Source organism: Myotis davidii, unplaced genomic scaffold, assembly GCF_000327345.1.
Source record: "Myotis davidii unplaced genomic scaffold, ASM32734v1 scaffold1527, whole genome shotgun sequence".
Taxonomy (NCBI): domain Eukaryota; kingdom Metazoa; phylum Chordata; class Mammalia; order Chiroptera; family Vespertilionidae; genus Myotis; species Myotis davidii.
Genome location: NW_006298269.1, coordinates 390,308 through 399,637, shown reverse-complemented (window position 1 = coordinate 399,637; position 9,330 = coordinate 390,308). Strand labels below are relative to the sequence as shown.

At 48.0% G+C, this 9,330-nt stretch overlaps 2 protein-coding genes across 2 annotated transcripts in view; both read right to left on the bottom strand.

Moving 5' to 3' along the window:
- Positions 1-4,303, bottom strand: part of VPS25 (vacuolar protein sorting 25 homolog (S. cerevisiae)) — a 4,769-nt gene extending 466 nt beyond the window's left edge. Inside the window, exons 1-6 of the mRNA XM_015570582.1 lie at positions 4,196-4,303; positions 3,838-3,983; positions 2,857-2,910; positions 2,406-2,494; positions 1,568-1,643; positions 3-46 (exon numbers count right to left, since the gene is read on the bottom strand). Of these exons, the coding sequence (XP_015426068.1) occupies positions 3-46; positions 1,568-1,643; positions 2,406-2,494; positions 2,857-2,910; positions 3,838-3,983; positions 4,196-4,248 (462 nt within the window). The 5' untranslated portion in view covers positions 4,249-4,303. The remainder of the gene's footprint in view (positions 1-2; positions 47-1,567; positions 1,644-2,405; positions 2,495-2,856; positions 2,911-3,837; positions 3,984-4,195) is intronic.
- A 4,649-nt stretch (positions 4,304-8,952) lies between these two features.
- RAMP2 (receptor (G protein-coupled) activity modifying protein 2) overlaps positions 8,953-9,330 on the bottom strand; it is a 1,332-nt gene continuing 954 nt past the window's right edge. Inside the window, exon 4 of the mRNA XM_015570581.1 lies at positions 8,953-9,329. Within this exon, the coding sequence (XP_015426067.1) occupies positions 9,135-9,329 (195 nt within the window). The 3' untranslated portion in view covers positions 8,953-9,134. The remainder of the gene's footprint in view (position 9,330) is intronic.

The following is a 9,330-nucleotide window of genomic DNA, read 5'->3' as shown; positions in this document are numbered from 1 at the left end:
GCCTGCAGAGCCCGTAGTAAGGTTGCCTCATCCAGCCCGTGGAACTCTGGACAGGGAGATAGGGGCAGTCAGGGACACTCAGCTCCTTGGGGTCAAGGCCTCTGCGGAGAGTAGTCTAGCTGGAAGATGAGACTTTACAAGGCCAGGATATACATATGCCATCCATGCTGCTGCAGCTGCCACCCATCCTTCCTGGGTACACCTTAAGAGTAAGGGGTGGCATGCCCAAGCCCTATCTCCGGTATCATCTTGATATGCCAAGGTTATGGTTTCAATCTCCAGTCAGGATACATACAAGAAGCAATTAATGAATGCATAACTAAGTGGAGCAACAAATAAATGTTTCTTTCTCTAAAATCAGTATTTTCTTAATTAAAAAAAAGAAAGGGGTAGAAGAAAGCTTTAGTCAGCATAAAATGAGTATTCATGCTAATTTTCCCACTCTTGATTCTTCTATCAGATTCAACCCCCACGTACACCCCAAATATGTCTGATGCCCAAGAGTGACACCATTTGCTTGCAAGCCAGAGGGGGCCTTGACAATCAAGCCTAGGGGAGGTCATGACCCTGTCCCTGACTGACCCTAGCTGCACATCTGTACCCATCATGAGGACCTGTCCTAACACAAAGAAGTATAGCCATACATCTGGCCAGGAGACTGTTAAGGTCCAGCACAGAGATATGCCCTTTCCTAGATAAAAAGAACAAGACTGGGAGCCAAAGGCCAGCCGAGTGTCTGGAGATATGGCATTATACTTCAGGGAGATGGGAGGCAGGAGGCAAGCCCTGACAGGCTTGCACACATCATCCCCTGCGGGGGCCCAGCTCTTAAGTCAGAAAATTTGCTTTCTGAGGAAGCCTCCAGCTTTGCCCAGCCTGAGCGGTGAGCTGGGCAAGGCTGCAGCACTGAAGTCATAGGTGATGGTGGGAGTAGCAAGCAGAGGCCTGCAGAGCAGGGGGAAAGAGCCAAGAGCTATATAAACTCTGTTGGGGCAGTCAGGACCTGGCAGAAAGGGGAAGCATCCCCTTCCCCCCAGCTAAAATGGGAGCTTTTGGTGATCCTGGGGATCAGAATATGAAGGCAGAAATAAAAGAGCTATGTAAAATCAAACGCTATGCAAATCATTGCCTGGCTGGAAAACAAAGTATTTAAAAGGGCTGAGGGTGTTGGCCCAATCCCTTCAGCTAAGGCCCACAAAGCTTGAGCCCTCTATAAGAATAAAGGGTGAAAGAAAGCCTGAGTCAGCAAGGAATGAGATTTCAAGCTTAATCTCCTGCCCTGGTTCCTCATTTGGTGGCTACACCCTTAATTTTTAACTTTTCATGGGTCACAGATGCTCTTGAAAATCTGATAATATGGACTCTATTCCTAGAAAAATACACATACCCCCCACAAACAAAATTTGGGTGTTTTGTATGTGAATTCAGGTGGCTTATGGAAATAATGGCTATGGGTTAAGTAGTATTTAGAATTCAGAAGCAGAGAAGCGGGAAATCTGAATGTCAATTAAACAAGGACTGGAGAGAGGATTCAGATGGCAAAACTGGGGGAAGAGAAAGGCATTACCCTCATCCTCTGTGTCTTCCCCATTGGTCAGTTCATATAGGGTGAACACAGAGTTGTTCTGGCCACTCCTGGAAACCTATGGATACAGAAAATGGGGATTGAATAAGGACCAGGAATCTCTTGGGAGAAGGTGACTGGCAGCTCCACCTCTGACCCAGGAATGGTACCCAGTCTCAAACCAGGGTTGTCACCTCTGCAGAGAAGTGGCTAAAACCCACAAGCCATACAGGTGCTATATTTATATGTGTACACACACATTTGGAACCACTAAACCACAGGTCTTCACGTGTCTGAGGATTGACCTCTCATTCTGGTTGTTTTCCTGTTCAGGAATGGGTGGTATGTATTTGTTATATTTGGGTTGTTGATGCTTCTTACCCTCCTTTCTCTCTTGGGAATGTTTAGAGCCGGTGGTGGCTAGGAATTTGGGAGACAGAGTCTGTCCCCACACCCATATTGGTTCAGAACATCGAATTCATATTGTGGACAGCCCCATAAGGGTGCAGTGGGGGAGCGGCCCCATGTGTTTTTCCCCCCCTTCCTTTCCCCATTTATCTCCTGTGGCCAGAGGCTCCAGCCAACAATAGTACTCGTGGTTCCCAGTACTGCATTCTCCAAACATGGCCTCATGTAGCCTCTGGTATCCAACAGGCAAAGAAAGGGAGCTTCTGTGCAGCCATGGAAATTGAGTCACTGACAGAATCTCGCCTGGAAGACCTAGGCTTCCTCTTTCTGCCCCCTTCCACTATGCTCAGTCTGGATCTGGGAACACCAGGTACCTGCTGAGCACAGACACAGATCTGCTTTGCCATTATTTGTCATTGCAGAATAGTCTCACCCACTGATAGATGAGTTTCCCCCATTCTTCTGGCCTCCGCCACATGATCAGGAAGCTAGACTTGTTCTTATCCAACCATTCCAGGTTCCCTGCAAAACAGATACTTATGAAAGCATCGGCTCTAAGAAGGGACAAAGAGGCAAAACCAAGGAAGAACAGAGTAGAAGAGACTCAGCTTTCAGAAAGAGAAATTCAAAATCTGTTTCACTACTGCTGTCTGCAAGGCACTCGTTCTCCTTCTATGTCTCTTCGGGTCTCAGGGCACAGAGGAAGAGATTTTAATTTGTATACCAATGGGGGAGGGACCTAGGGAATCGGGCTGTCTACTGAACCGAGAGCTCTGGGCTGCAAGCAAGGGGAGAGAGAAAAGCTATTAAAAGTCTCGTGTTTATCTGTCCTCAGGAAAAGCCAACTAGGAGGAAAAATAAGAAATTTGAGGAATTGAACCCACCTTTCTTCCTCAGCTCCTCTAATACAACCTGGATTGATTCCATGGGGAGCTTCCCTGGTTTAAGGTTAAGGGATTGACATTAATGGAATAAACTGGGGGGGATAAAAATTCGCAGAGCCAGTCGCATGCTGAGAACCACCTGCCCCCCACCACTCCCTCCCACATACTCATACGTGCCGTTCCCCAATGGGATATACTAATAAATTGGCATTTCTTAGACACTGGGGGAAAGAAGATAAAGGCAAACTATTCCAATTTAAAGGAAGAGCTTGACAAAACGAAATGTACTGTTTCCTCATCCTCTGTCCGCTCTCCTTCCTGCAGATATTTTAGGCATGAATCAGGCAGCAAAAACAAATGACACTTACTTCCTGGGAGAATAGGAGTAGGTAGAGAAAGTTACTAAAGGTAGTACCAGCCCTGACCGGTTTGGCTCAGTGGACAGAGCATCAGCCTGCGGACTGAAGGGTCCCAGGTTCGATTCAGGTCAAGGGCATGTACCTTGGTTGCAGGCACATCCCCAGTAGGGGGTGTGCAGGAGGCAGCTGATCGATGTTTCTCTCTCATCGATATTTCTATCTTTCTCCCTTCCTCTCTCTGTAAGAAATCAATAAAATATATATTTTTAAAAAATAATAATATAGGTAGTACCTGAATTTGAGCCTCACAATGACCAGAACAGGAAACTCAGAGTCCAAGGGGCTCAGGCTGGAAAGGTGGGGACTTGGCTTCGGGGGCAGAGGTTCTACGACCTGAATGACAGCTGGGTACCCATCGCGGCCAGGGACAAGCGGGTTTGCTGCTGCATTTGGATTTGGGCATGAAATGGATGCCAGCTCCATCTACTCGCTCTTTCCCACGGCCAGTGTGGATAGGAACCTGACTCCTGTGGGTGAAGGGTGTGTGTCTGAGGAGTCCGGGCATGTGGGAAGGTGTGGACGTGCAGGTGTGGGGGCTGTGGACGAGGCTGAGGGAGGATACGCTGCAGCTTCACGTTGTTGAAGAGCGGGCTCTCCTGGGCTTCCATCACCGTCATGCTGGCCTGTTTGTGCAGGCGGCAGAAGGACAGGACCAGCGAGCACCACGCGGCCAGCTGCTTCTGCCGAGTGTCCACGTTCGGCTGCAACCTGCCGGGTGAAGGGGTGGGGTGCAGAATTACGGGGAGTGAGAGGGCGCGAGGCAGCCCTCGCCGGAGGCGCGTTTCGGGGAGAAAATGAGAGGCTGAGAGTGGTGGCGACCGAGTCCTTCCTCCCCCTCCCCAGGTGCAGGGTCGGGGCTCAGCCCGGGGCCAGGGGAGGGCAGGGAGGCACAGCGGGGCTTCGCGGGGGCTGAGCCTCACGTAAAGAAGGGCGGGAAGCGATACTGCCACGGCCACTCGAAACTCATCGCCATCGTAGTAGCCCAGGAAACCCGGAACCTCCCGGCGAGGGACTTCCGGTCTCCGCTTCCGCACGTCCGGGCAGAAAGCGCAGCAGAAAGGTTCCGGACCCTTCTTGTGGGGAGAGGAACAGTCTAGGGAGGGCTCTTCCTCTTCTGCCAGTCCCTTGCCATGATCCTAAAAATCCTTTCCGTTTAGAGCAGAAGGTCCCTGAGAAGTCTGGCTCAACCCCAGAGAAGGGCAATGACTTCCTCACAGCAGCATAGTTTGTTCTCAGAACTGCAAGCAGAACCCCAGGTCCCCAGACCCCAGCCTAGGATTGTGTCCACTATGCTGGGCTTCTTTCAGTAATGACATTTGTGTCAAATGCCATTTAAGTTAAACGCCTCACATTTCCCAATCTCTTCGATTCCTATGTCCTTTGACTACCTTTCTTCAGTCTCCTGTAGCACCCGTGGGAACATGCTTGTAGCTGGAAACGGCTCTGCTTCCATGGTTCAGAGCAGCCATCCTTGACCACAGCCATCCATCTCTGATCTCTCTCCCGTTCTCACCTTCCTAGTCTCAAGCTCCAGAGCCCTCTTGGTCGTGACTCCTTACCTAGACTTGACTACTCAATTCTGTCCCCTTGTCTACCTACGTGCTGGTCAGTTTCCAAACCAGATTGTTGGTCCCTGCCCACCCACACTCCCTCTTTGTGTCACTCCTTGGCAGGGGAGTATGCCTAGAAAAAAAATCACCAGAACATGCTGACTGAGACCCAGATACCATGACTAACCTCTTGACTGGACTTTCAGTGCAGCCCAGTGGCCCTTTGTATTTTTTTTAAATTGATTTTAGAGAGAGGGAGTGAGGGAGAGAGAAAGAGAATGAGAAACTGATTTGAGAGAGAAATCTTGATCAGTATACACCCTTTATATATATGTTTATTTGAACCAAACTGACAACATATGGTGGGGAACAAGCTCTCAAATGCTCCCAACCCTTTGTCTTTTAATGACTCCCTGACACATCGCTCAAGGTAACTCTTCAAAGTTGTCCACTCATCAAGCATGTCACCTGTCCCTGTTTTCCTCCTCTCTGCAGAATGTCCTTCCCCTCTATTTTATGAGATTGCACCCGTGAATGTGAACTTATTAATCTTTCCCTCTCCATCTGTCAACACACTTGATTTGTCTCTCAAAAAGTCTTCTCTTTTACTCCTTCCTTTTGGACTCAAAGGAAGAAGTGCTGCTCTTCCTTTACAAGGCCAATCCTTTGGCGTATCTTCTTGCCTCTCCTTTCCAACTTCCTCCAGGACTTCTGTATGCATCATCTTCCCTCATCTCCTTTCCCCTGCCTCCTCTCTGCTAGTCTACAAATATGCTGAAGTCATCCCTATTTGAAAATATGTTGTGTCCTAATCTGAAAGAATATATGCACCCTTATGTTCATTACAGTGTTATTTACAATAGCCAGTATCTGAAAACAGCCCACGTGCCCTCACAGTTTAATTCTTGGTCAGGGCATATGCCCAGGTTTCAGGCTCAATCCCTATTAAGGGGTGTGTGGGAGGCAGCCAGTCAATGATTCTCTCTCATTATTCATATTTCTCTCTCAATCTCTCTCAATCTCTCTCTCTTTCTTCCTCTCTAAAATCAATAAAAATATATATTTTAAAAAATATGTAGTGTCCTTGACTTTACCACTCTCTCAATTTCTTGTCTGATCTCTAACATCTTCCCCACCAAAATCCATTCTTCACTGTGCACAATTCCTAGTTCACAGAAGTACCCAACAAATATTTGTTGAATGAATGAATGAACTTTGCAATTGATACTGTTTTTTCAAAGGGCACCATCTCCTTTGCTTCCAGGGCACTACTTTATCCTTGGTTTGCTACTGTCTCTCTGATCTTTCACTTTGTCTCCTTTCCCCCCACCTCATTCTTTAATTATGGGTGTTTCCTAAGAACCCAACTTCAGTCTTCTTTTCAATACACCTTCTCTTAAAACTTTCATCCCTCTCATGGATTTATATGACATTTCTGTGCAGAATACTCTTAAACCTGTGTTTCCAGCCCCACCCTCTTTCTACCACCACCCTCACCACTCCCATTTCTAACTCACTGTGGGATATTACAGCTTGTTCCATTGTTACCTCATATTGCATATCCTTTTCCTCAGGCTACCTCCTGTTAATGGCCTTTTTCTGTTCTTACTTCCATCATTGTCCAAATAACTCAGGTTCAAAGCCTGAGTCAGCTCTAGTCTCTCTGTCTGTCACCTACTTCATATCCAAATCCTGTTGATTCCCTCCCCTGTTTTTAATTATCTCTCCTACTTTTTAATTATTTTTCATTTCTCCATTCATCACACTTTTGGTCCATGTCCTATTTTTCTCAAGCCTGTATTATTACAATAGTTTCCTGATTCATCTCCCTTTCTACTCTCTCCTCTAGGGGAATGCACTCCATCTACCGTCAATTCATGTAACAACTCTACAATCACCCTCCTGTGATCCTAACCCCTGTGACCACCCCTCTGTTAGATGTGACCCTTCCTTCCTTTGCATTTGTACAAACATTTGGCTTGTATTCTTTGCATGACTTTCATCACACACTCCATTGTTTTTGTTTATTTGCACATGTCCACTCCCTTACTGGATAAAAGCCATTGAGGGCAGAAACCAAGTCTTAGCTAACTTCCTTTTTCAAAAGAATGTGCCATACAATGTCTTACACCAACATGCCTTTGATGTATGTTAGCAAAATGCACGAAGGCAAATATGGGCCAAGAAAAGCAGAGATATATCCTTGGAGGAGACATACACATTCATGAAAACAACAAAGATTTATCTCAGGTGAAAACTCAAAATGTCCAAGGGCACAGGTGTGTCTCTAGAGAGACAAATACATCCTGAGAGGAGAAGTGTGTCTCAGAGAATGAATAGATACATTCCAGAAAGCAAACACATATGTATCTATGGAATAGACAGGCATGTCTAGGACACGGATATGTATGTTCTCAGGGAGGCAGATATTTCAACAAGGAGTGAAGGAAGTTCCTGAAGAGGCTTTAGGTGCCACCCGGAATAAACGGGTGTCTTTATGGAAAGCAAAGTTGTTCTCTAGGTATTTTTGATGACCTTTGTTCCAAGGAAAATTGGAGGTGAAGGTTCTCTGGTGAGAACTGAGCCTCACTGTCCCGGGGACCCACCAGAGTGTCCATATGCCAAAATGTTGGGTCAGAGACTAAATATGTCCCCAGAAAGTGGTGTGGATAAAAAAGGGATGCTGTAATAAATCATAAATTCCTAACTGGGCAGGTCATGGTGGGTAGTCACACCCTAGGCATATAAATTTCTTGCCCTAAGCAAGCCAGGCCCATTGTTTTTGTGCATCCAGGTTAGCACACCTTTGAAAATGCCTCCTTCCAAACCCCTCCTTCTAAGATGTAACCACCCTCACCTTGCTGTCTCCCACCTTCACATAATCTTCCTTAAACCCCCTCCTTAGTTTCAAATGCATGAAAGAAACTGCAAAACTGTTATTCTTCAGAGCGTTTGAGAGCTTGCTGCTAGTATATGCCGTCAGTTTTGGCTCAAATAAACTCGATCAAACTTTATTTTTATTTATTTTTTAGATATATTTCTTATTTTATCTTTTTTCAAATACATTTTTATTGATTTGAGAGAGGAGGGGAGAGGGAGAGAGAGATGGAAACATCAATGATGAGAGAATCATCCTCCCGCATGCCCCCACCAGGGATCGAGCCTGCAACTCGGGCATGTGAACCCAGGACCCTTCAATCCGCAGACCGACACTCTACCCACTGAGCCAAACCAGCCAGGGCTAAACTTTCTTTTTATTGTTCACACTATTACAGATGTCCCCCATTTCTCCCCTCTTGCCCACCTCCAACCAGCCCCACCACCCCTCAAAGAAACTCTTTTAAAAATTCTCCACAGGTTTGGACATTTCTTATGTCGACAGTAGGAAAGTGTCTTAAGGGAGCCCAAGTCTGACTCAGGAAGCCGGTAGAACTAGTGTTTGCTATGGAGATGACAGGTCTCTGACCTCAGGGTCCAATCTCCTGTTTTGAGCTTCTTCCACCACACAACCATCTTCTTTTTGGTTTAGTGGACACCAGGGGGCAGTGTGCAGCCAGGCTGTAGGCCACACCCCCGGGGTCCAGGACAATGTAGGATGAGGGCCAGGGACCTGGAGGGGGAGTCCTGTGGTGAACCTAGCAGAGGGATCCCCCATTGCCTTTACCCTCAATCCTGACTGAGGTCCTTAGGGGTGGACTCCAGTTAGTCAGATCAGAGTTCCTGTTGGAAGTCTCTAGAAGTGAACTGAAACATGGAAGGGGAAAATTCGGAACTCCTGGGTGGCCCCCCTTCCTTCTGGTAGGAGTCACAGCCCAGAGCCCTCCCTCGCCCCTCCCCCCACACCTCCCCAGCGGCCGTCCAGACCGGAAGGGAGTCTTTTCCTGCAGGCTTCCTGGAGCTGGGTTTGGACAGGGGCAGGAAAGGCCCCACCTTGGGAGGGAGGAATGTAGGAGTGCAGCCTTCAGGTGGGGGGTTGGAGGGGGTGCCGCGGAGGCCTGTGGGGGCCGGTAAATAAACAAAACAGTGGGGCTATCAGATTCTTGCAGCTCTGTTGCCCCGAGCTGGGGGTCTGTGGATATGACAGGTTCTGGGAGGGACACAGGCCCCACTGGGATAGGGAGGAGGACGGTGTACAAAAGAAACCTTTTATTTTGAAAATTGCAGAACTGGTGCCATGACCCTCCCCAGCTCCATTCCCCCATCTCAGGCTCTGTGTGCAGTGAGGCGAGAGAAGGGGGCAGGGAGACGGGGAGGGAGATCTGGGGGTGGCCGGGAAGGGAGGGGTGGCTGCTGAGAAACGTAGGCCACCCTAGGCCCGGGCTTCGCTGTCTTTACTCTTCCACACCACAAGGGTGACCAGGAACGGGATGAGGCAGATGGGGGCGATGATCATGGCCAGGAGCACGTCCTCTGGGGGGTCTGAGAAGGTGGTCTCCGCCAGGGTGCAGTTGGCAAAGTGGGTCTGGTGAGTCTTAAAGATGATCTGTTCCGCCCAGGGATTGGGG